Genomic DNA, 27,197 nt, shown 5'->3' on the forward strand with positions numbered 1-27,197 from the left:
CCAAACGCACTCATCACATGTAAATTCAAGTTGATTAGGCTTTCCCCCCCCCACGATGCAAAAAAAAAAAATGTGCACCCAACGCGCACATTTTACTTTTAAAAATTAACATCTGCCCCAGAGCAGGTGTTAATTTTTGATAAGCTCAAAAAAAGTGTACAGAAAAGCAGAAAATGTTGAGATTACTTACCTGATAATCTCCTTTTCCTTAGTGTATGCAGATGGACTTAAAACAAGTGGGTATAGTGTGCTCGTGCTAGCAGTTGGAGACGGATCTGACGTCAGCACGGGTACATATACCCCCACAGGAAGAAAAGCAATTCAGTAATCTTCCTTGCAAAGGCTTTATGGATATGTGTGTGACTGACCGATCGATTAAATGAACAGGATTATCCTGACCGATTGATAGTAGCTGGAGACCGCTAGAGTTCTCAACCGGAAGGCGTCAACATCCGGCAGGATGGATGCCCTATATAAGAAAACATGGCTTACCGTGAGTCGGTGAATCCCCATGTATACCGGTAGCCGGGCGGGATGCTGAGTCCATCTGCATACACTAAGGAAAAGGAGATTATCAGGTAAGTAATCTCAACATTTCCTAGCGTGTAGCAGATGGACTCAAAACAAGTGGGATGTACAAAAGCTACTCCAGGACTGGGCGGGAGGCTGCCTGAGGTCCATTCAGGATTGCCCTCACGAATGCTGTGTCCTCCCTGGCCTGGACATCTAAACGGTAGAATCTGGAAAAGGTATGGAGGGAGGACCACGTCGCCGCTTTACAGATCTCTGCAGGCGACAGCATCCTAGTTACTGCCCAAGAGGCTGCTTGCGCTCTGGTAGAGTGAGCCTTGACCCGTAGAGCCAGTGGTTTCCCTGCTTCTACGTAGGCTGCCTTGATAACTTCTTTGATCCAGTGGGCGATGGTTGCCCGTGAGGCCGCTTCCCCTTGCTTCTTCCCGCTGTGAAGGACGAACAGGTGGTCCATCTTTCGTACTGCTTCTGACAATTCCAGGTATCTGGACAGCAACCTGCCGATGTCGAGATGGCGTAGCATTCGACCTTCTTCTGACTTCTTCAAACCTTCCGTGGTAGGCAAGGATATGGTTTGGTTGAGGTGGAAGCGTGAGACTACTTTGGGTAAGAAGGAAGGAACCGTGCGAAGATGGATAGCCTCTGGAGTGATTCTGAGAAAACGGATCACGGCAGGACAGTGCTTGTAGCTCTGAGATGCAGCGTGCTGAGCATACGGCCAGCAGGAACACCATCTTCAAGGTTAACAAACGGAGGGACAGGCCTCGAAGTGGTCTGAAGGCGTGTCCCGCTAGAAATTCCAACACTAGGTTGAAGTTCCACAGGGGTACTGGCCACTTCAGTGGCGGGCGAATGTGTTTGACTCCTTTCAGGAAACGTGCAACGTCTGGGTGTGTGGCGATGCTGTTGCCGTCACTTCGGGGACCGTAGCAGGATAGCGCAGCCACTTGAACCTTGATGGAATTGAGGGACAGACCCTTCTGAAGTCCATCTTGCAGGAAATCCAAAATGATAGGGATCTTAGTGGCATGTGGATTGGTGCTGTGAGTTTCGCACCAGGCTTCAAATACTCTCCAGATCCTTATATATGTTAGTGATGTGGAGAACTTGCGTGCTCGGAGGAGTGTATCTATTACCGGCCCCGAGTATCCTCTTTTCTTCAGTCTAGCCCTCTCAAGGGCCAGACCGTAGGAGAGAATTGAGCTGGATCCTCGTGGAGGATGGGACCTTGCTGCAGTAGGTCCCTGTGTGGAGGCAGGGGAAATGGCGTCCCTGCCAGTAATCTTCTCATGTCTGCATACCAGGGTCTTCTTGGCCAGTCCGGGGCCACTAGAAGAACAAGGCCTCTGTGCCGCTGAATCTTGTGTACGATGGCGCCCAGCAGGGGCCATGGAGGAAAGGCATATAGCAGGATCCCCTGAGGCCATGGCTGTACCAGGGCATCGATCCCCTGTGATAGCAGATCCCGCCTGCGGCTGAAATATCTGGGTACTTGAGCGTTGGACCTGTCTGCTAGTAGGTCCATGCCCGGCGTCCCCCACTGGTCCACAATCATCTGGAAAGCTGTGGGCGACAGCTGCCATTCCCCTGGATTTAGGCTTTCTCTGCTGAGGAAGTCTGCCGTGGTGTTGTCCTTCCCGGCGATGTGAACGGCGGAGATGTCCTGGAGATTCGCTTCCGCCCAAGTCATCAGGGGGGCTATTTCTAGGGATACCTGTTGGCTTCTGGTTCTGCCCTGTCGGTTGATGTATGCCACCGTGGTGGCTTTGTCTGACATCACTCTGACCGCTCTGTTGCGAAGTCTGTGGGCAAATCACAGGCACGCTAGCCTGACTGCCTGTGCCTCTAGTCGGTTGATGTTCCACCCCGATTCTTCTGTGTTCCACCGCCCTTGGGCGGTGAATTCTTCGCAATGTGCTCCCCATCCATTCAGGCTGGCATCTGTAGTGAGCGGGGTCCAGGTTGGGGGAGGACATTCTTGACCCCCGGCTCATGTGGCCGGGCTGCAACCACCACCGTATCTGATTCTGCACTCTGGCTGGTAGATGTAGGTGTGTGGTGTAGTTCTGTGATCGTGGGCTCCACCGAGATAGGAGGGCACGTTGCAATGGTCTCATATGAGCCCGCACCCATGGTATCACCTCCAGAGTGGATGCCATAAGGCCGAGGACCTGTAAGTAATCCCAAGCTGTGGGCCGGGTGGCGCTCAGCAGGGCCTGCAGACGATTCCGGAGATTTGATCTTCTCTTGGAGGTCAGGCTGACCTCGGCTTCCTGGGTATCGAATCGGACTCCTAGGTATTCCAGCGACTGAGAAGGCTGTAGGGAACTCTTGCTCAAGTTTACTACCCATCTTAGGCTTTCCAGAAGAGCTATAACTCTGTTGGTTGCCTGATGGCTCTCCTCCGGTGACTTTGTCCTGATCAACCAATCGTCCAGGTAGGGATGGACGAGAATTCCTTCCTTCCTGAGTGACGCCGCCACTACTACTATGACCTTGGTAAAGGTTTGCGGCGCGGTGGCTAACCCGAAGGGTAAAGCTCGGAACTGGAAGTGTTGATTCAGGACTTTGAAGCGTAAATAGCGCTGGTGATCCCGATGAATTGGGATATGCAAGTAGGCTTCCAACAGATCTAGGGATGTGAGAAACTCCCCTGGCTGTACTGAATTTTTGACAGACCGCAAAGTTTCCATGCGAAAGCTGGGGGCCCGTAGGTGTCGGTTGACCGACTTGAGGTCCAGGATGTGCCTGAAAGTGCCCTCCTTCTTGGGCACTATGAAATAAATGGAATAATGCCCAGAATGTATCTCCCCTGCAGGCACTGAGATTATGGCTTTTAGGGACAGGAGCCTCTGCAAGGTAACTTCTAGTGCCGTCCTCTTGAGGGGTGAACAAGGAGATTCCGCAAACTTGTCCGGTGGGAGCCGAAGAAAGTCCAGGTAGTACCCTTCTCGGATGATGGCGAGGACCTACTGGTCCGAGGTAATCTCGACCCACCTGTGGTAGAAGAGGGTTAGCCTGCCCCCTATGGCTGCTACCCCCGGATGGGTCGGCCGATTGTCATTGTGGGGTGCGGCCGGGACCCGAACCCGAGCCGGTTCCCCTCTTGTTGCGCTTGGTCCGAAAGGACTGGTTCCTGGCCTGCGGACGAGGGGCTTGGGAGCGAGTCGTGTAAGGGTTGAAGCGCTGCGAGTTTCTACCTCTGGATGGTCTAGGAAAAGGGCGCTGGCTCCTCCTTGGCCTGTCTTCTGGTAGACGGGGTAATGGAGAGGCGCCCCATTTATTGGCCAGTTTCTCGAGGTCGCTGCCGAACAGGAGGGATCCCTTAAAGGGCATTCTCATGAGATGTGTCTTGGAAGAGGAGTCGGCCGACCAATTACTTAGCCAGAGCTGCCTCCTGGCTGCCACTGCGGATGATACTCCCTTGGCTGCCGTACGGACTAAATCCGAGGCTGCGTCTATGAGAAACGAGAGAGCTGATTCCATCTCTTCTCCCGGGGTGTTGTACCTAGCCTGTGATAAACAGAAACGCGTCACCACGGTGCAGCAGGTCGCAATTCGTAGGGACATGGCTGCCACCTCAAAGGCTTGTTTCAAAATGGCGTCCATGCGCCGGTCATGTGTATCCTTGAGGGCCGTCCCTCCTTCCACCGGAATGGTGGTGCGCTTCACAATTGCGCTTACTATGGCGTCTACCTGAGGGTACGCCAGCATTTCCTTAGCTGCCGGGTCTAAGGGGTACATGCCAGCCAAGACCCGACCCCCTTTGAATGAGGCCTCCGGCGCATTCCATTCCAGATCGATTAGCTGTTGTGCTGCTTGTAGGAGGGGAAAATGGTGAGTCATTTGACGCAGGCCCTCTAACAGGGGGTTCATTCTCGGTTCCCCTGGGTGTCATGGCCCGGAAGAGCCAGTTCCGACAGGCATTGAGAGATCAGGCCTGGAAGATCCTCTTTCAGAAAGAAGCGCCTCATGGTTCGATATGGTTCAATCCCCAAGGGAAATTCTCCCTCCTCGGGGGGTTCTTAGTCTTCCTCAGGGCAATCTGAATCCCCATAAGTGGGGCTTCCGGGTGGTGAGCAGCTGTGCCTAGGCCTTGAGGGTCCAGGGGCCGGGTCATCCGGTACATATGAACCCGTTCGGGGCGCAGCCTGCATTGTGGCAAAGGCATGAATCCCCTTAAATAATTCCACCCAGGAAAGCGAGGCCGGATCTAGCTTTAGGGGCACCAGGTCTCTCGGGTTCCCTGGCAGCTCCCCGCTGCCTGCTAGGTCTGGGGTGTTCCCTGCGGAACTGGCAAGTACGCTGGGTTGCGACCGGTCCTGGCCTGGAGCTCCCAGGGCCTCTTCACATTGGGCACATAGGGAGTCTGCTTCCTCGCTCTGTGCGGCTCTGAGGTTGCATGCAGAGCCGAGGCTTATGCCTGATTCTGGAGGTGCCGGCTCCGCTGACGCATGGGCTCTCTTACGCTCCATCTTGTCTATTAACTCAGCTAGAGTCTGCGCTTTGTAATATGCGCGCAAGATATGCGCCTATCAACGGGCGCCTATCAACGGGCGCCTATCGACTTGTGCATCTCAACGTGCGCTAAGCAACTTGTGCGTATCAACGTGCGCTTAGCAACTGGTGCCTATGCGCATAGCAGCAGGCGCCTAACAGTATGCGCTTAGCGACGGGTGCCTAACAGTATGCGCGTAGTAACATGCGCCTATCAACGTGCGCTTATTGCGAACCAGGACAGAAGGCGACGGCGAGCAGACAGGCAAATGGTGACCCCCTTGGCGGGCTGCCACGTAGGCAGACTCTGCTACTCCTCGGTTCCTCGGAGACCAACAAGTAAAGATGTACGCCTTACCTTGTCTTTGGCACTTCCCGGCTGCGACCCGGGCGCCTCCGGCTGCGGGGGGAGAGGGTGATTACCGTCATCACCGCGCTCGAGGAGGTGCACCCGCTGCCTCTAGGCCGCGCCCGAACTCGTCTCGCTCGGGGGCCAAGTCACGCCCGAGCCCTTCTCACTCGGGGGCTAGGTCCCTGCCGCGATCCGGCCACCGGACAGAGGCACTCACCTCGGGAAACTTAACTGAGGGAGTGACCGAATGGTATCACCGCAGGAGTGCGGGGCTCGTCTTCAGGTAGGTGTCTTCTATAAATTTAGTCGTTAGAATTTGGAAAAAAGCTCAGCGAGCATGAGGTAGCTCCAAACTGCTTTGGAGATGGAAATTACTGAATTGCTGCACTTCCTGCGGGGGTATATGTACCCGTGCTGACGTCAGATCAGTCTCCAACTGCTAGCACAAGCACACTATACCCACTTGTTTTGAGTTCATCTGCTACAAGCTAGGAAATACTGCTTTTCTGTACTTCCTCCAACTTAATATCATGGTGAAATTAAGTCAGATAAATTGAAAAATTGAAACGGTCCAAAAAAACAACACATTTTTTTTAAAGTGTGCTGGCAGTAGGTGAGGAAAAGGGATACTCGTAAAACTGAGCATCTGTTTTCTTAACTCGTTGACAGCCACCTCTCCTGGGTGCCCACTGCCAAGGGGCACACAATTTCTCCTAGTGCCTCCTTTTTATCATGGCAGCCCATTTGCATCGGACGCCCCGAAGTAGACTGGCGCTCCATCATGAGTGCCCGTTTTCCGCACACAAATACTGCATCAGTCTCTAAGCTTCTCTTCACAAAATGTTTCTTGATGCATTTCAGCTATGAGCCATGCATATAAAACCTCTCCTAGTAGAAGACATTTGATGATGTTAGTCTAGGCTCATTGAAATTAGGAGTATTTGGCTTTTCATTCTTGACTGTGTTGGTTTCTGAAGACTGTAACATGCATAACAGAGGAAAAATGAAAAATGCAAATGCTAGTGTTATCAATTTCAGTTTTCCTTTAAGGAAAAGCTGCTGAAATGAACAGCATTTGAATTCAAGACTGCATGAATACTGACCCTGAACACAAAGGATGGAAACAAACTTATTTGTACTATTTATGCAAGAGGAAATTTAAAAAATCCAAACTTCCAGTAAACTTAACACACAAATGGCTTTTCCAGAATGACACAGGAAGTGTTAAAACAGTTATTTTTTACTGTATTTTGGATCATAGCATACATAAATCTCTCCCCAATAAATATTTAAATTTGAAGCTGCAAACTAATAGAAATTGTTTAGAATAATTCAGTGATCATTTATATAAAGCTTAATATTCTTTCTCCTGTGTTTTGTTTGAAAGAGGCATCCCAAGCTAGCCAACCAAAAGTCAGCTATACTGAAATACTGCTGAGAGTATGTAATCCTACATTATACTACTACTACACACCAAAGAGAAAGCATTTAAACTGAAAGAGGTTTTCTAAACTTTAAGCCTTCCCAGTGCTGGAATATAAGACTCCCAAGCAGGGAAAAAAAATTCTCTTTCCATGTCCAAGTCTCTAATCACAAAGGAATAATTTTCTTTTAAAGGTATTTTTTTCCTTTTAAAAGGTTTATAGCACTATATTTTACAAATCAGGGAGTAGTAATGTTGCATCAGAAATCTTTTCCAGCTCCATCCTGTTATGTCCAACACTATAAAGACAATACAAGCGGCTATAACATGACCTCAGTAGAGAGAGATTTTAAAATGAAGGGTGTGCCTGTAAATAATAAGAGGTGGAATTTCTCATATTAACTTAGGAAGCAAACTAGGAACTAAAATAGCCTTGCTCCAAAAAAAAAAAAGAAAAACACAACCAACCTAGAAATGTGTGCAACAGAAGGAGGGAATGCTAATCATCCAAGGAATGTTGGCAGTTTAAAACAAACAAAAAAAACAAACAAAGTAGAAACCCTACAAGCTGAACAGGAAAGAAAGAAAAAAACACTCCTATTCCCTAGGCACTTATCTTAAATAGCTGCAAAAAGAACAGCTTTCCTCATTTCCAGAAATTTTTCTGTACTTCTCTCTTTTGTATTTTGTTAGGTTTAAATTCTAAAAAAAGGTTTTCTTGTCCTGGTTACTTCTGCTGAAGTGAGTGTTCATAAACTACCAGAGATCACAGAGAGTGGAAGACAGTCAACAATATCGGGAAAAACTAAGAGAAGCTGGAAAAGTTGTCAGGAATGCAAATATTCAAATGAAAGAAAAAGAACAAATATGGTAAAATGAAAAAAAAAATGAATATATTAATGATAGAAGGAAATGCAGAAGTGGCACTGTGAGACTTGGAGGTGAAGAGGAATAATATGTAAAGGCTGATGAAGAAAAAGCAAAATTGCTTAAAAATATCTGTTCAGTGTTGTCTGTGGAAGGGCCTGGAGCAGGATCACATAAAACTAACAAATAAGATTGCAAGTGAGATAAAACAATTTTTAGAACAGTATATTTGTGAGGACCTAACTAAACAAATTAGATAAGATAATGGGGATGGATGAAGTCCTGGAAGCTCCTCTGGCTGACCATTTCACAGATTATTTACAGTTGGGAGTAGTTTGAGGACTAGAGAGGGGTGCATGTGGGTCCTATTTATAAAAGTGGAGGTAAGGAGGAAGCTAAGAACTATGGCAAAAACTCATAATAAAAACTTGTTAAAATATACAGGACATAAGAACATAAGAAAATGCCATACTGGGTCAGACCAAGGGTCCATCAAGCCCAGCATCCTGCTTCCAACAGTGGCCAATCCAGGCCACAAGAACCTGGCAAGTACCCAAAAACTAAGTCTATTCCATGTTACCATTGCTAATGGCAGAGGCTATTCTCTAAGTGAACTCTAGGTGGCTATTCTCTAGGTGAACTCTAGGAAGACTGCAAGGGAAAAATCTAAATGTATTCTTTGCTTCGGTGTTTTATTAATGAAGATGGGATAATTTCCTGGTATTTTATGGAAGGGTAGGAAAGGATTGGGGATGAGTATGTGTTATAAAAGTGTTTTAAAATGTTTATGTAATTTTAGCATGTTTTATTTGTTGTAAACCACTTTGGTCTGCTTTAAGATTGCTAAGTGCAGTATATAAATACTAAATGGTCCCAAAAAACAAATCGGAAGCCGATCCAATAAAGCTATATAGTGACCAAAACAGATGAGATCGGTGTAAAGGAAAACAACTTTATTCACACAGCATCTGCGCCCGACTCTGGCAGAGTTTCGCTCTACGTACAGGGCTGCCTCAGGGGCTACTGTAATTAAAACAACCATTTAATTTAAATTAAAAATGTTCATAAACAAAATTTGTGAAGACAATGACAGAGATAAGAACAATGAAATCAAATAAAATACATTTAAAAAAGTTACAAGAAAAGATGTCATACAGTGTCAATGTGAGTTAAAAAATAGCACAGAGATGAAGATATAGAACTTGTGAGATCTTTAGAACAGAAAAATCACAATGCAACATAAAATGTGTTGTCAGAGAATATACATGGGTGTTAAATTATTGTATATCTGAAATACCTGTATTTACTGGTTTTCTTAATAAAGAGTACAGTGATTTGAATCCTGTCATTTACTTTGAGTTGTATATACCTATTAATGTTATGAAAGACATCATGAACATGGTGACAGTATACCTTTCCATCTTTAAATCTTATAATGTTAAAACAAGTCAATGAAGGTGCCACATCCTATATTAGAAAAGAGTTGTAGATTGTAAAAAATGAACGATATGTGCAAAAAAGATAGTAAATACTTACAAAACGAAAAACAAAAAAGATTGTAGATAAAAATAAAGATGAGATAGTAGATAAATATGTGTGGGGTTTAGAACTTGGGTGAAAAAAATTAATTAGTGGATACCCAATCTAGGCAGATTCTGTTGTATTATACACTTTTTGAAAGGATTAATAAATGTGGATAAAGTTCAGGTAGTAGGTGTAGTGTATTTGAATTTTCAGAAGGTGTTTGACAAGAGTCCCCAACGATAGACATCTAAGAAAATAAAGTCATGGGATAGGAAGCAATTTACTTTTGTGGACTGTATACTGGTTAAAAGACAGGAAACAGACAGTAGGATTAAATGGTCTGTTTTCACAGTGGGAAAAGGTAAACAGTGGAATGCCTCAGGGATCTGTACTTGGACCAGTGCTTTTCAATATATTTATAAATGATCTGGAAAGGAATACGATGAGTGAGGTTATCAAATTTGCAGATGACACAAAATTGTGCAGAGTAGTTAAATCTCAAGCAGATTGTAAAATTGCAGAAGGACCTTCTGAGACTGGAAGAATAGGCTTCCAAATGGTAGATGAAATTTAATGTGGACAAGTGCAAGGTGATGCATACAGGGAAAAATAATCCTTGCTGCAGTTATACAATGTTCGGTTCTTATCTTAGGAGTTATCACCCAGGAAAGAGATTTAGTCACCGCAGTGGATAATACATTGACAGACTCAGCTTGCTATGGCGGACAAAAAAAAGCAAAGAACGGGGGTTATTTTCTAACCATATCGCACGTGAAAAGGGACTATTCGCGTGCGATACCTAGATCGGGGCGGAGTCAGGGTGGCGTCAGCTCCAGAAGAGGAGGAGTTGGGGCGGTCGCCGCAGAAACTTCGCTGACAGCAAAAAGGTAAGGCCCCTTATCGCCGGCAGTAGCATGCCCAATAGCACCACCTTTTACGATGATACTTTTGGACGCGAAAGCCAGCAGCGATGGCACCGCGATAGTGCGATCGCTGCCAGCTTTCGCAGGCCCACCCCCCCCCGTTAGCGCCAGGATTCACAAACCGGTGAGAAGAAAGAAAATCCAGCCCAATGTTAGGAATTAAGAAGGGAATGGCAAAACAGTGGATGTCATAATCCTACTGTATCACTCCATGGCAAGACCACACCTTGAATACTGTGTGCCATTCTGGTCACCACATCTCAAAAGAGGTGTACCGGTAGTTATGCTGGAGAAAGTGAAGAAAATGTCGACCAAAATGATAAGGAAAGGCTAAAGAGGTTAGAGCTGTTCAGTTTGGAGAAGACCCCAAAAAAAAAAAAAAAGCAGAAGCCAATCCAATACTGCTGAGTAGCGAAGAAACAAACAAAGAAGATCCGTGCATCAAGGGACTTTTATTAGAACTTGCCCGACTCTGGCCAAGTTTCACTCACACAGGAGCTGCTGTATAGATAGATTTCTGATTACAGATACTTCAGTGCAAAACCATCATACTTTGTACACAGTGATTCTGTGTGTGGTCAGTTTTAAAGATCAGTCTCGTATGCCAGATTATCTCTTATGGTCTTTCCTTGTATCACCATCACGGCACAGACTGTCTCTGCTCCTGTGTGAGCAAAACTCTGCCAGAATCTGGCAAATTCTAATAAAAGTCCCTTGATACACCAATCTTGTTTCTTCACTACTCAGCAGTTTGGAGAAGAGCCAGCTGAAGTGTGATATGATAGATATCTACAAAATCATGAAAGGACTTGAACAGGTTAATGTAAATCAGTTATTTATTCTCTCAGATAGAGAAGGATTAGGGGGCACTCCATGAAGTTAGCAAGTAGCTCATTTAAAACAAACCGAAGAAAATTCTTTCACTCAGTGCATAGTTAAGCTCTGGAATTCATTGTCAGAGGATGTGGTTACGGCAGTTAATGTAACTGAGTTTAAAAAAAGATTTGGATAAGTTCCTAGAGGGAACTGCTATTAATCAAGGGGAATAGTAGCTTGAGATTTATTTAATGTTTGGTTACTTACTTGCCAGGTACTTGTGACTTGGATTGGCTACTGTTGGAAACAGGATGCTGGGCTTGATGGACCCTTGGTCTGACCCAGTATAGCATATTTTATGTTCTTATAACTGGAAGACTGACTGCCCAAATGGTAGATGAAATTTAATGTGGACACGTGCAAGGTGATGCATATAGGGGAAAACAGATGCTGCAGTAACATGATTAGGTTTCATGTTAGGAGTCACCACCCAGGAAAACGATCTAGGAGTCATAGTGGACAATACTTTGAAATTGTTGGCTCAGTGTGCTTCAGTAGTTAAAAAAAGCAAATGTTAGGAATTAGGAAGGGAATGGTGAATAGAACGAAGAATGTCATAATTCCTCTATCACTCCATTATGAGACCATACCTTAAGTAGTGTGCTCAATTCTGATTCCACATCTCAAAAATGATATTGATGCACTGGAGAAGGCTCAGAAAGGGTGACCAAAATGATAATGGGAATAGAACTGCTTCCCTGTAAGGAAAGACTAAAAAGGTTAGGGCTGTTCAGCTTGGAGAAGAAACAACTGAGGAGGCGATATGACTGAGGTCTATAAAATCATGAAACGACTAGAGCGGGTTAATGGAAATCAGTTTACTCTTTCAGATAATACAAGGACTAGGGGGCTGTTGTAGGTTCTTTCGAGGTCTGCTAGTATTTATATTTGCCCTGAGGTATATATTATTGAACGGACTAAGAAAAGTGACAAGTGTCTTTTGGGAAATCATGAAAAGCTATATTTTCTGTATAATATATGAACAAAACAGGTGCTTATGAGAATACCTGAGACAAATTATAGAACAAATTATATAAAATATATCAGGACAATAAACAAGAGTAAATAAATTAATCCCCCAATTAATAGGGAATATTTATATACAAAGACCTAGGGAAGCTTTTTCACTTTCCTGGTATAAAGGGTATCTCCAAGCCCCCTCAGTCAGTGAATCAGCGAACAAGTTCTCAGTTGAAGACAGTCAGCACTGGAGACCCCTTAACCTCTGTTCTCGGCAGGGAATCTGCCTGGGGTTGTATACCTTTTGGGATAGGACATGCGCGGTTTGGACTTCTTTGGCAATATATCAAGAAAAGCTACACAAACTACTGATAAGGGAAACTGTGTATTTTTCGGGCCCACTCATAAATGGTAAAATTATTTTTTTGTGCATATTCCCTATGTCTCATATGTTTTACTATGTGACTTCTATCTAAAATATTCTTTAAACTTATAATCTATAATCCAAATACTATCTTGAATAATATCTGCATTAGTATATGTGGGGCAATCATAATAAATCAGACAGAAACATCACTATAAAACTACCTATGAATACTGTACGCAATTCTAATATATAAAACTTTTACTGAAACTAAGCTGGATTCACTTATACAGCCAGCCAAGGTTTAACTTAATATACTAGCTGGTTTCAAGTAAGTAGCAATCTTATGACTAAGTCGTGTTACCATGTTGTGCTCAGTAATGCTCGTGACCTTGGAGTTTTACAGACTTCTTGTTAGAAAAAGGGAGAGGTGTGTAAAACGTTTAGGGAGGCTACTACAGCCCACAAAAGCCTGTGTGTTATCTTTTCCTATGCGATACTCCCTACTAGCTATATGCCTGCCTCCAATGGAATACTAAGGTGGAAAAAGGTAGAGGCTGGAGGACACAAAACTATATGCAATAAATCATAACTATTGTAACGGAGATGTCACAGAGCAGAGGGTGGCAGAGGAAATGCAAGCCTAAGTGTATGTGTGGGTGTGAGAGGGTGTGTACGAGTGAGCCTGTGTGTGAGGGAGAGGGGAGAGAGAGAATGAGAATGTGTAAGTGCACAAGAAATAGAATAAAGTTTGTGCAGCCCTCCTACCTCAATTCACGACAATCTCAGGATGACTGGAAATTCAAACATTTCAGATATGGAGAGAAAGATTTTTTTTTTTTTTAATCATTATTAGTTTTGAGTTATTTGATGTTTCTGCTGTTTTGAAATATTTTATAGGTATATTTGGAAATGTAACATTTTTTAATTATTGTATGTTCTATTTTAATCAGATGTTTTGAAATATTTATTCTTATTAGTAAGTTTTTACTATTATGATTCATGATTTATATTTAATTGTTTTATCAGGAATGGTAATGTATTTCATACAGCATCTGGCTTGTTATTTCCAGTTTAATTTTTGTCTGCATATTTCTATTTATGCTTTATGGTCTCTTTATTCTGTATTTGTTTCCAACAGTTAACTGACACTTGTAGGTATATTTTGTGTAATCTATGAGGTGTTAAATATCATCTAAATAAGATCTTATATCCATTTTCTTGTTGATGCAATGCTGTCAGATGATTTTTAAAAAGGTTTTGCTGGCTATCTAAAACTAGCCAAGGCTTTCTTTTTTGCCTAGATGGCCCTTAATTTTTCTTGCAAAGTCTTAAAGCCATGTTGCCAGATAAAGTTAATAATCAGGCCAAAAAGTATATATAGTCTAGTGTAGTGGTTCTCAACAGGTGTGTCAGGACACACTAGTGTGTCACTAGGTCATGGAAGGTGTGTCGCAGGCCCAGCAGAAGGCTGCTTTTCCTCATCAGTCTAGACAGGAGTTGGCTGATTTCTCCTTTATTGGGTATGAGGGGAAGATGATCTTGCTTCCTTCTCCTCTTCCTGGCCCAGTGGGAGGTTATTCCCTTCTCTTTCACCCAAATCAGAACACGATATCACCAACTCCTGTTCATATGGGCCTGGCAGGACACCAACTTTATCTTCCTCTGCCTGGCAGTGAGGCTGCTGATGCTTTCTTCACCCCATGTGGCTTGGACATGAAAGCAGGAGCATAAGGAAGAGAGAGAGGTGCATGCTCTATAAATCCACTGCTGACTTCTACTGCTGGCTCATCTTCTTGCTCTCATCTGCTGCTGGTAAAGTGGGAGGGAGACTCTGGATTGGACTGAAGGCTTATGCTGGCTGGGAGCCTTGGGAGATAGGTAGACAGGAGTCTGCTGGGTAGGAAGGGGGTGTACCATGCCAAGACCCTGAGCACAGTGGTGAGCTTCAACTGAAATTCACCCAATCTAAGTACTCCTATGACAGGCATATCCTCCCATCAGCCAGGATAAGCCCAGGCCAAAAGGGAAGCACACTGACCAACCAATTGATGCACAAAAAGCCAAAAGCATTACCACCAGGAATCTGGCCAAAAGCAGGAAAAGGATTGTGTACCTTTCCTTGAAGTCATACAGTAAGACCATTCTCTTTTGGCATTGTGGGTTTGTTTGTTTTTTTCACACAGTATTGAACATGCTGTTGAGGGGCTGTCTAGACAGCGATACAAATAAGAAAAGAAAAAAAAAAAAAACAAGGCCCTATAGACAATAACTCATTTTACAAGAGAGACGAGGGTACACATCAATGCGGAGGCATGGACAAAAAGCCAGAGAGGCTTGGGAGACAAAATGCATGCAGGAACATCTACACATGCTTAGTAATACTGAGCTAGAGTCAAGCCTAATGATGCCACTCAAGTATCATGACTATTTCAGTCCTGCTTGTCGATGGAGAACAACTTTTCTTCTCCCACTTTGTTTAAACCTCTATATAGGTCAAGATATTCAGTTATTGGTTCATGTGTGTGAATATCAATCCAAGGTATTATAATCTTAAAATTTAGATATGGATTTCTGGCTTCCTTCAAAAAAAAAAAAAAATTGAAATTAAACCCCAAGAAAAATTTTTAAACCTATGCGCCCGATTTTATAACATGCATGCGCAGCCGTGCACATTATAAAAATCCGGGGTCGGCGTGCACAAAGGGGTGCACACTAGTGCACCTTGCACGTGCTGAGCCCTAGGGGAGCCCTGATGGCTTTCCCTGTTCCTTCCGAGGCCGCTCTGAAATCGGAGCAGCCTCGAAGGGAACTTTCCTTTGGGGCCCCCCCCCTCCTTTATTTTGTATATTGGTAGGTGTAACTTGCGCGCGCCGGCCAACTGCCGGCACGTGATCCCCCGGCACGGCCGCTGTGCCGAAGGCCTCTGTCCCACCCCTTTCACAAAGCCCCAGGACATACACGCGTCCTGGGGCTTTGCGCGCGTTGCCAGGCCTATGCAAAATAGGCTTGGCGCACGTGTAACCCTTTTAAAATCTGCCCCTTAGTGTTTAAGGTATCTGCAAGGATAATGCATCCTCAATTTGCAAGTGCTGGGCTAAATATATTTGCACCAGTTTGGGGAGTTCAGCGTCATTTGCCTTATCAACAGATTTGCAAATTTCTCACTCGTTTGTTCTGTTTATCAAACAAGCTTCATTTACAAACTGTGTTCTCTTTTAGCTAAGCTGGATATGGCAACTAATTCATGCACTGAAAGTGAATTGCAATAATCCATTCTAGATGTTATCAATGCTTTCCTAAATTTGATGAAACATTTATACTTACCACAAAACAATCACAAAATTGTTGGTGGGCACTATAAAGTATGACCATGACACTCCGATTTTGAAAGAAATATACAGGCTTCCAGTTTCAATACTGCCAACATTTAAATCTCTGTGCCTGAATTTTAAATGTTTACCGTGGAGAAAGAACCACTATTTAGTTAATTATCTTGATATGAACCTAATCGCCCAATAAGATCTTCTCAATAGCTCTAGCTGTCAGTACCCTTGATTTCAGAAGTATGGCATTAGATTACTATGAATCAGCATTTAGCTGTTATGTTCCAAAAATGTGGAATTCTATTTCCTTAAAAGTTTAGAAGTAACTCAATTCCTTGCAAATTAGAAAGAAAGCTAACTATATATGTTATAACTCAGAATGAATATCACAAGGATGAGGGCTACCTGAAATAGCAGGGAAGGGCAAACTTTTTTGTGCTTGAGCCATATTATAAGTTATCAAACGTAGCCGCGCGTATCTTATAAAATCCGGGGTCGGCGCGCGCGCACAAGGGGGTGCACATTTGTGCACCTTGCATGTGCCGAGCCCTGTGCGCATTGCCTGTTCCCTCAGAGGACGCTCTGATTTCGGAGCAGCCTCGGAGGGAACTTTCCTTCAACCCACCCACACCTTCCCCTCCCTAATCCACCCCCCCAGCCCTATCTAAACCCCCCCCCCCACCTTTATTCTAAAAGTTACGCCTGCCTCTGGCAAGTGTAACTCGCGCGCGCCAGCAGCCTGCTGGCGCGCCATCTCCCGACCCGGGGAGCTGTTCCGGAGGCCTCAGCCGCACCCCAGGAACGCCCCCGGGCCGGCACCACGCCCCCGACATGCCCCTGGGAATGACCGGATCATCGCGCCGCCCACCCGACACGCCCCCCTAGCGAAGCCCCGGGACTTAGGCTCGGCGCACGCAGGGGCGTTTTAAAAGGGTTACGCGCGTACCTTATGCGCGTAACCCTTTTAAAATCTGGCCCACTATGCTGCAATCATTCCTCCAAAGTCAGTAGCTATGGATTAAGGAAACTGCTGTGGAAGGTCATTGTTGAGGCCTAATATTACTTTAAAAGAAAAGCAGCGGTCTCTGGCTAAGTGGGGAAAATGATGATTGTTCAACAATTTCAAGATTTCTCCACATACATGGCTTGTACATTAGGGTAACAAGAAGCCGCTACTGAAAAAAAATAATAAATAAAAATAGCCATATGATGCGCCACATACAATTTGAAAAAAAAAAAAGCCTTCAGGAGAAACTGCACGCTTGTGAACAAAGTTTCGTGGTCCGATGAGACCAAAGTGGAACGTTTTATTTAGTCTTAGTGCTAAGCAATATGTGTGGTGCAAATCAAACACAGTAAATCATCCTGCTAACACTAACCCTACAGAAAAGTATGGTGGTAGCAGCAATATGCTGTGGGGATGCTTTACATTAGCAGGGACGAAGATAGAATAGATGGATGATGCAAAAAGTAAAGGCAGATCCTGGAGGAAAACCTTTTCCAGTCTGCCATAGACCGGGGACTTGGGAGAAGATTCAGCTTTCAGCAGAACAATGTAAAAGTAACAATGTAGTGGCTCAGGAATAACAAACAATGTCCTCGAGTGCCCAGACAAAGCCCAAACCTGAATAAGAACATAAGAAATTGCCATGCTGGGTCAGACCAAGGGTCCATCAAGCCCAGCATCCTGTTTCCAACAGAGGCCAAACCAGGCCACAAGAACCTGGCAATTACCCAAACACCTAGAAGATCCCATGCTACTGATGCAATTAATAGCAGTGGCTATTTATTCCCTAAGTAAACTTGATTAATAGCCGTTAATGGACTTCTCCTCCAAGAAGTTATCCAAACCTTTTTTTGAACCCAGCTACACAAACTGCACTAACCACATCCTCTGGCAACAAATTCCAGAGATTTATTGTGCTTTGAATGAAAAAGAATTTTCTCCGATTAGTCTTAAATGTGCTACTTGCTAACTTCATGGAATGCCCCCTAGTCCTTCTATTATTCGAAAGTGTAAATAACCGAGTCACATCTACTCGTTCAAGACCTCTCATGATCTTAAAGACCTCTATGATATCCCCCCTCAGCAGTCTCTTCTCCAAGCTGAAAAGCCCTAAGCTCTTCAGCCTTTCCTCATAGGGGAGCTGTTCCATCCCCTTTATCATTTTGGTTGCCCTTCTCTGTACCTTCTCCATTGCAACTATATCTTTTTTGAGATACGGCGACCAGAATTGTACACAGTATTCAAGGTGTGGTCTCGCCATGGAGCGATATAGAGGCATTATGACATTTTCCGTTTTATTAACCATTCCCTTCCTAATAATTCCTAACATTTTATTTGCTTTTTTGACTGCTGCAGCACACTGAGCCGACGATTTCAATGTATTATCTACTATGACGCCTAGATCTCTTTCTTGGGTGGTAGCTCCTAATATGGAACCTAACATCATGTAACTACAGCAAGGGTTATTTTTCCCTATATGCAACACCTTGCACTTGTCCACATTAAATTTCATCTGCCATTTGGATGCCCAATCTTCCAGTCTTGCAAGGTCCTCCTGTAATGTATCACAGTCTGCTTGTGATTTAACTACTCTGAATAATTTTGTATCATCCGCAAACTTGATAACGTCACTCATCGTATTCCTTTCCAGATCATTGATATATATATTGAAAAACACCGGTCCAAGTACAGATCCCTGAGGCACTCCACTGTTTACCCTTTTCCACTGAGAATCCAGTAGAAACTCAGTGGCAAGAGTTGAAGACCACAGGCCACAGATGATCCCTGGCCAGATTGAAAGAGCTTGAATTATTCTACCACAAAAGATCAACAAAAACTGCATCACACAGCTGTGCAAAGTTGGTAGACAGACATTTATCCTAAACAATTCATGGCTGGTACTTCTGCAAAAAACCGCTTCCAACATTAATTCAAGGGATGTAAAGACACTTTTTTTTTTTTTTGTAAATACGTTTGGAATATTTCTATAAGTGTTCTTCCATGATGAATGTGAAACGTATGTTGCGTAGATCAGTGAAAAACGCTCTTACTTTAATGTATTTTGATTTGTACTTCTTAGATATCAGAATGTGAAGACTTTAGCAAGGAAATGTACGTGTTCTCAGTTTTGCCTTCTCTTTGCTCAGCTCCTTACACCTTCCCAGTAGTGATTAAACAGCAGTAACTTGTACAGCATAGATTAAAATACTGGAGCACAGTACAGTCTGCCTAGATCACTTCACTGACCTATCAGCAAATTGTCCCCATAGCTCATCCTGGGAAAAATGTTTTATCATTTGGCCTCTAAAGTTTGATAGTAGCTAGTTAAAATGGCAAATTAAACCCACTGGAGTCCTTATTCAAAGAGGTTTTCCTGGTTAAGTTTGGCATTTAGTCGGACAAACCGAAAGGAGTTGAATTTCCAAACCATGAATGCCCCTGACTTAGCCAGCTAACCATTTAGCCACATAAGTCAAGGTTGGGTTGGAGGCATTCAGGTATAGAGCAAAGTCATCCAATTAACTTTAGGACTGCCTCAGAACAGTCCTAAAGTTATCCAGATAAATTTATTCTGCAAACTTTCAGGTAACTGGGTATATTCAGCAGTACACCTGCACCACTGAATATCTAGTTAACTTAGTCAGGGATGAACATGGACCTCTTTGTGCCTTTTTTCTGTACAGATATTTTTGATGGTTTCCAGTATACAGATTCCTACCTCTCGAAGCTCCAGTCGTTGAGCCACTGCCTCCAGGCATTCCTGCCCCACGCTCTCCACAGACAGAGTGAACTCCACAAACTCATTGTTCAGCAGCTGGATCCGGGCCACTAGGCAGCTCTTGCTAGATACCGTGTACCTCCGAGTCCTCTTTAATTTTAGCCCAAAAGGTAATGGCATCTTCCTAACAGAAATCTCAATCCGTGCTTCAAACTTCAAGTCCCAGTAAAGTCATCCAGCAGCCATTAAAAACAGATGGAGGAATCCAAGTGCATGGAACATCTACAGCCCTCTAAAGAAAAAGAAAAATCAAAATTAGTTAGGACAGTGGTACAATGGTTTCCCTTTTTCTATCAAGCACACACACAGAAGCTAAGACAAATCACAGCACCCACGAACAAATTAAATTACAAATTTTTAACTATTTGTCATAGCTGTAAACCGTTGTGATGGTTAATTTACTGAATGGCAGTATAGAAAAGATTTTAAATAAATATAGTGATAGCACTTCTAAAATTACAACTCAAGTTTCAGATAACACTTCTCTGGTATTAGAGCTGAGAATTTGCTTCAAGTTTAGAAACACTGTCATACACCAACTTGCATTTTCTAAATGTCTCTTCAACTTGATCACTCACTTACAGATCTTCTATGGCCCACTGATTGACAGTCACTCCTGTACCATATGTCTATATTTGAACATATTAAAAAATCAGTTGCTATGGATTTCAAAAATCACCAAGACTCACAACAGAAAACATCTGCACACTTTCAAGGGCTTTCAGTGCTAAACAGAAGATTTTCAGGAATTTAGCTCAATATTTGCAAATTCACTGAAGACTCTGATACATCAGTTGGGCTCTTGGTCACTAGATATACTGAAGAGTTTTCAGAATGTGCCTGAATTTTGTTGAAGTCTTACTAAACAAAATTCTAAAGCAAAAGAAACATCTAATGGAGAAACAAAAAAATGCATAAAATTAAAGCATGTAGCAGGCTCACGGATAGAAAGAAAAGCAATATGCAGACAAAATGTATGTGACTGACAGTGTGTTCAATGCAAGCTATTTGCTATCTGATCTAATGAAAAGAAAACCACCTTCAATCTTACAAGCCCTGAAATAACTTCCTGGAGTAATGCACTGAGATTCAATTGAGAAGCCTTTGAGGGCAGCCCTATCCAAACCTTACAGCTGGGCTAAATAAACTGAGATGGCTCAATTCTCCCTTCTTAAAACAAGATCATTAGGTTAGGAGTGCACAGAGATGGATGCCTTTAATTTTTAAAACTTTGTAAACCTTACAACGTTTTATTAGTATCATGATAAAGGTTGAAATGTTTGCTTTGAAAAGGCAAATTGTGTGTGTACATTGTGATAGTTTACCTTCATGTGAGCATGTCTAGCAGATGTCAGAACAGGGAAAAGGTCTTGAGACCAACCTCACATTATTGTCCCAACAAGCCCTGAAATTTCACATAGTAAAGGGGGCCATTTTAGGCCTCACACCATTGCAGCAGTACGATAGGGTACCAATGGGTGCAAAATAATAATCTGGAGCTACAATAGAACACTATGCATTTGTTATGGCAGTTCTAACAAAGTAGCTATACCCTAGAGGCATAAGATCCACAATAATTTAATTATTACCTACGGTAAGTATCAGTGAAACTCTGACTAGCTTTAGGCTATTGTTTTGCAACATAGGTTGTAATGAAATGTTTTATTCATATTGAATCACATAGGTACTACAATATATTAACAGGACAGTCACAGAGAAATTGCAATTTAATTTGTTCACTATTTTCAATATTCCAGGATTGTATGCCCTTATACTAAAGGCTGATTTGTGTGGTTTACCAGAAGCTGCATACAATGTTTTCACCCAGGCGTGACTACCAATACCCCCAACACTGATTATTAGTCTGAACAATTACTCTCTTTACAAATCTGGCATCACTTAAAACAAATCTTGTTTCACTTTGCATAATTCTTCATCTATTTCCCCAGATAACAAATGCTAAATTCAACAGTAGGTTGCATTTGATCTTGAGCCAGTAAACCACTATTACTTTAAACTAATATAGGCTGCACAGAAAAACATATCAAAAATAATGTTTACCCTTAGAATTAGATCTCAAAATCTGCGGTATTTTACAAATGCCATGTGCTAACATAGTAAACGCTGTAGGGAAGGGACCATCATTAAAGTTATATATGGTAACATAGTAATGACTGCAGAAAAGTATCAAATGGTCCACCCAGTCTGCCCAGCAAGCTTCTTACCGTAGTATCTGCCATGCAGGTTACCCCCATGTTTCTCTTAAAGGTAGCAACTGACACACTGTGCAGTTACCCAAGTCTTATAATAACAACCCATTAAAAAAAAAAATGACTGCTAGCAACATTTTTACTGATGAGCCTTCTTGAAAAATCAGACAGTGCTGCTTAAAGTGCTTTGCTTATAGACTTGGCTGTAGAAGCAGTCCTGTGCTTTTTCCCTTATTTCTGCAAATCAGTATCCCAGACCATAAAAGTCAGGAGTCCATGTTGGTTGTTGTCTGAACCCAATACCTCTTCCACAAACACCGCCCCCCCCCCCCCCCCCAATCAAAGCAAACAGCGATGTTGCAGTTCTATCAAAAGCATGAAGGCTTATTGGTAAAGGATGCTCCCATGCTTATCAGTTCCCCAGACCATAAAAGTCAAGGACCCTCGTTGGTTGTTGTCTGAATCCTATCCCCTTTTTACTTGTATGTAAAACACACACACATTTAAAACACACACACATTTAAATACTCTATACTAGCATTTCTCAACCAATGTGTCGCCAAGCACACGCAAATGTTGCCACATTTCCAGGTCCCCTGCGGGCCCAGCTAATCTCCCTGCCCCAGCAAAATAGGGACTTGTCTTCCACCCAGGCTTAAAATGATGATAGCACAGGGGGAACACAGCAGGAGAGCCATGGTCTCTTCTTTCTGCCCCCCTGTGGCCCAGAAGAGGAAGTGGTATGCAGCGGCCACGCACGCGGGAAGGAGAGACATTGCTAGTGAGTAAAGCATCAGCCCGAAGAAAACAAGTGCGGCCTGAAGAAGAGTAGCGTGGTACGGCGCAAAAGAGGAGCAATGTCAGCCCCCGCAGCCGATGGGACTCCTTTCTCAAAGCCACAAGGGCTGGAGGTTGAGGAAGCTGCTGCTGTCTCTAGTTCTGTGTGGGGGGAGAGAGAGTGAGAAAGCATGTGTGAGATCATGTGTGCGTATGTAAGGGAAACAGCATGTATATAAGTGAGTGATTGAATACCTGTTTGTGTGAAAGTATGTGTGTGTGATTGAGAGCCTGTATGTGTGAGAAAGCTAGCATAAATTTAAGTGTATGACTGAGAACTTGCATGTGTAAGTGAAAGAGATCATGTGTATGTACGATTAAGAACTTGTGTGTATAAGTAAGAGAGAGCACGTGAGTATGTGAATGAGAGTCTGTGTGTGAGAGAGACAGCATGTAAGTGTGTAATTGAAAGCCTGTGTGTGTAAGTGTGAAAAGACAGACAGCATGTGTGTAAATATGTGATTAAGAGTCTATATAAGGGAGAGAGAAAAAGCATGTGTATACACGTGTGATTGAAAGCCAGTGAGAGAGAGAAGAGCTTGTGTGTGAGAGAGAGAGAAAGTTGCAAGCAAACCATCCCTCCACCTGCAAATTCAAAACAATCTCAGGGCACCTGGATATCAAACATTCCCAGATATGCAGAGCAAAGCTTTTTTTATCCTTATTTTTCCATTATTGGGTCTTTGTGCATGCTATTTTGAAATATTTTATTGGTATCTAGAAATTTTTTACGTGAGTTTTTAATTACTGGATATTCCATTCATCAGCTATTTTGAAATCTGTTCTTTTTGTTTGTATGGTTTTATTTAATTGATTTTATATTTCTTGATTTGTTTTCAGGTCTGGTGAAGTTTCTCTTTTTCCTTTGTTACACTGCATAGAGTCCTCTCTGGCTTGTTATGATTTCCAGTTCAGTTTTTGTCTGCATGTTTCTGTTTATGCTTTATGTTCTCTTTATTCTTTGTTAGGTGAGGGTCTATACACTTGACAGAAGTGAGGTTTTCTGCTGGCGTGTAGTTTCTGTGTAGGGCTCTATAGCAGCCTGGCTTGGTCCATTTTCCTAATAGATGGTGTACTGGTGTCTAAAGGCCTGATGTAATATTATCATTGCTGCTTTTTCTTAGGTAAGGTGGTTACTGTTTGAGTACTGGAAATTGGTGTTTTGGTATGGGATGTTTACTATTTATGCAATTTCTGTTCAGAGTACTTGCTTTTCCCTTGTGTCATTCTTAATTAAAAAAAAAATAAAAGGTCTATTATTTTTATTTCCACCATGAACTGTAATGAGCAGGGTGTCACACATGTGAGCATGGTCCGTCAGGTGTGCCACAATGGGAAAAAGGTTGAGAACCACTGCTCTATACATTAAGAATTTCACCAATTTGTCATCTCTTTCAGCATCCAGCTTAAAACACCCTACCGGTCTCTGAAATCCTGTCAGGCCGATACAGTAAGGAGTGGTAGGAAGAGCTGCGTTAGTGCCAGGCGCACCCGCGGTTGCCGCACGCACAGTCCGGCTCACCTACCGCTCGATACTGTATTTAAATAGCTTGCAAATGCAAGCCACGTCCAAGAAGCGTCCGTGAAGCATTAGGCCCGCTCAACCCATTTTACTGTATAGAGCGCTATACAGTATCCTGGGTGCGCTGGCCTAACGCTTCACGGACACGCTGGTATCTGCCATTTCAAATGTTATTTCAAATGACATTTGAAATGACAGGTACCAGGAAGTGGATGGTTCTCCTACGCTCGGGATTGCCAACGTCACGCCTTGAGTGGCCCAATTGCACGCACAAGGGCCGCTCTCACCCGTGCAGGCATCCATCTTCGCCGGCAGCTGCCTCCGAGAGGCAGGGGAGCCGCGGTCCATCTCCACCAATGTCCGTCTCCGGAGGAGAGCTGCAAGAAAAGTAAGTCGCTTCGTTGCTACTTTTTTTTCCGCTTTTGTTGCTTCGGGAGGAGGGGAGAGAGGACTGGGGCTGCCCCGGAGACCAGCACCCATGGACGCGGCCAGGGCAGGTGAGCGGGGGCTGGGGGAAAGTTTGCTGCCTACCCTTACCCCTGCCTCTAACTCAGGGGTAAGGGTAGGCGGTAAGTTAGCAGGTTAAATGCACAGCAAAACTGCAGGTTAAAAAAGCAATAGTCGGGGCACGCGTTACTGTATGGGAGGGAATAGCTAAATCGATCGTTTACATCTAATATACATGCTGCGGGCGGAAGGGGTTACCCGGTGATTTAAAGAGGCGGTAAGAATGGGTTAAAGGGTATAGTGTATCGCGGGTTGGACTAACGCGGCCAAAAAGTGAGTAGAAAGCGGGTTAGAAGCAGGGTAACCGCGGCCGCACTTTACTGTCTTGACCTGTCTGTGAGAAGCTTCTTCTAAAGGTCTCCAACTTCAACGCTATGTCACATCCTGCTCCTCAACTTAACTACGTTTTCCATCAACATTTCTTCTCCTCACATAAAATCTCAGCTCTTCTTTCCCTTCACCTCAGTGATTCTCTCTCCACTGTCAAATCTCATCTTCTCCCCTGTCTTCTATTTTTCTCCATTATTCAAATGAAAATATCTGCAAAATCTGCTGCTCAACCCCACTACAACTGTTCATATTCTTTTCACTCTCTGGAATTTATTAGTATCCTTCAACATGGGCTAAACAGCATCCTGAAGTACATTTATAGAAGCACTGTTATATAGAACAAAAGCTGTACACATTCTTCACCATTCTGTTCAGGCCATGCTCAGGCATCACAGGTTGCTTTACAGGACTGTCAACAACCACATATATTAAAACATACAAGTGCAAAATACAATATTCAGCTATACTCAAATATTAAAGATAATGAATGCAAACCTTTGAATACAGGTCGAGATTGCTTACCTGCAGATTATGCATCACTGCCAACACATGCATAATTACAGCTCACACAGGCAAAATGCAGTCGAGTCACCATGCCAACAACTTGGTCCAAGTTAGAAAGTATTGTTTTTCCATGCTAATCTTTGTGGAAAGGTCTTTCATAAACAAGCCTCTGTCTTCTACTGGAGTACTAGGTTAAAGCGCTAGTGCTGGACAGATATCCCAAAATAAAGTTGACTGCCTTCTGGTCCGAGTACCTTTTTGGGTCTTTATGCTAAGTATCACTTTCCATACAAGAATAAAGTGCTTGTTTTCATTACGACCATCCAACTCCGTTTAGAAACCTCTTCGTCCTTAAACCTACAAGAGTTTTATACAGTAATGATGAAGATCAGCAGAGCGGCACCCTGATCAGCTTATATTAAACAGGAGAAAGTTCAACAGAAGGCGTTGCTAAAAACGTATTTTTTTTGTCAAGTTATTTGGGAATAAACCTCAACAAAAAGGGACCTTTAAAAATTTTAAACTTACAAACAGAAAGATCTGAAAATTAAAAATAAATCGTTAGTACGGCCGTTTTAACACAGAAAGTGTTCGATCTAGACACAACAGGTGTCATTAATGTCTCCTAAAGCTCACTTTATTTAAAAAAAAAAAAAAAACCCAACTCAAAACTAAACAGTAAATAAGCAAACAGCACTGTGACCCCAGCCTGGCCCTTCTTATGCTTCAATATTCAGCAAACTGGCAACAACACTCCACTAAAAGAAAACGGTTACACCAGAGAGGCAGGCAGCGGCTCGTGGAGTCAGTCCGTCTCCACTGCAAGAAGAGGACAGTAAAATAATAATAATAATTATAACAACGACAAGGAGCCGTTTTACGGGGCGTGCCAGAATAGCCCTGGCCAAGATGCAAGGGGCAGACCAGCAGCGAGCCCCGCGCTAAGTCTCCTCTCCCTTTCCGGGCTCTGCAACTCCCCCTTACCAATCCCAACCAAAAAAAAAATAAAATAAAAATCTATTATGTAACAGGTCTAATGCATAAGAATGGAGCAGCCGAATCCGGGGCGAGGAGCGGAACTTTCCCTGCCGAACCGCCCACAACCCCCACACCCCACACCCCACACACACACACACACACACACAACACTTCACCTCAGCAACGGCCCGCACCTATCGGAACCGTCCCGGCAAGCAAGCACCCACCACGAGAGCTCCCCGATACCGCGCCGCCGCCGCTCTTCCCTTCCGCTTTTACTCCGTTTTATTTTAAAGACCTATTATTTGCGGTGGGTTTTTGCTTGGGGGTGGGGAAGGCGGGAGATCAGAAGCCGCACGTCAGCTCTTCCCGGGGCAACGTCTGCCGCGGCGGCCCTCCCCGCCAGGCACCGCCCCGCCCGATCCCTCCGCGCCGTGAGGAGGCCGCGGCGGCGGCGGCAGCGGCAGCCGTCGCCGAACGAGCGGCGAGGGCGCTTCGGCTCTAGGAGCCGCCGCCGCCGCGCGGGCATCGCCAAGGCCGCATCACCGCCCGCGGAGAGGTTTATGCGCTCCGCCCACCCATATCCAGGCACAGCTCCCGGCTAGGGGTGCGGGGGGGTGGAGGTAGCCCCGCTTGCGGAAGGATCCCGCCAGACAGAGACTAGAGAGCGAAGTCCGTGACCTCAGAGCGCAGGAATGCCAGCGATGAGAGACAGCTGAGCCTCGCCAGCTCGGGGAGGGGGGGGAGCTTTACAGCGAACATTCTGCCCACCCCGCTTTCCTTTTTTTTTTTTTTTTTTTTTTTTTTTAAAAATCATATGACAATTTATTTTAAGCCTTAATTTGTTTTTAAAAATAGCCTTTAGCAATTTGCCTAGAATT

General features: G+C 44.0%; 1 protein-coding gene across 7 annotated transcripts in view; it reads right to left on the reverse strand.

The window, feature by feature from the left end:
* The window catches only part of PTPN21 (protein tyrosine phosphatase non-receptor type 21), a 191,305-nt gene extending 164,411 nt beyond the window's left edge, over nucleotides 1–26,894 (reverse strand). Inside the window, exons 1-3 of one of the 7 annotated variants that reach the window (XM_029597746.1) lie at nucleotides 26,544–26,893; nucleotides 25,357–25,695; nucleotides 19,369–19,660 (exon numbers count right to left, since the gene is read on the reverse strand). In XM_029597746.1, coding sequence (XP_029453606.1) covers nucleotides 19,369–19,548 — 180 coding nt within the window. In that variant the 5' untranslated portion in view covers nucleotides 19,549–19,660; nucleotides 25,357–25,695; nucleotides 26,544–26,893. Of the gene's footprint in view, nucleotides 1–19,368; nucleotides 19,661–25,356; nucleotides 25,696–26,492 lie in introns of those variants that run through there. The other 6 variants (XM_029597747.1, XM_029597745.1, XM_029597750.1 and 3 more) reach the window with 6 other exon arrangements.
* Between the last annotated feature and the right edge of the window lie 303 nt (nucleotides 26,895–27,197).

Source organism: Rhinatrema bivittatum, chromosome 4 (assembly GCF_901001135.1).
Source record: "Rhinatrema bivittatum chromosome 4, aRhiBiv1.1, whole genome shotgun sequence".
Lineage (NCBI taxonomy): Eukaryota > Metazoa > Chordata > Amphibia > Gymnophiona > Rhinatrematidae > Rhinatrema > Rhinatrema bivittatum.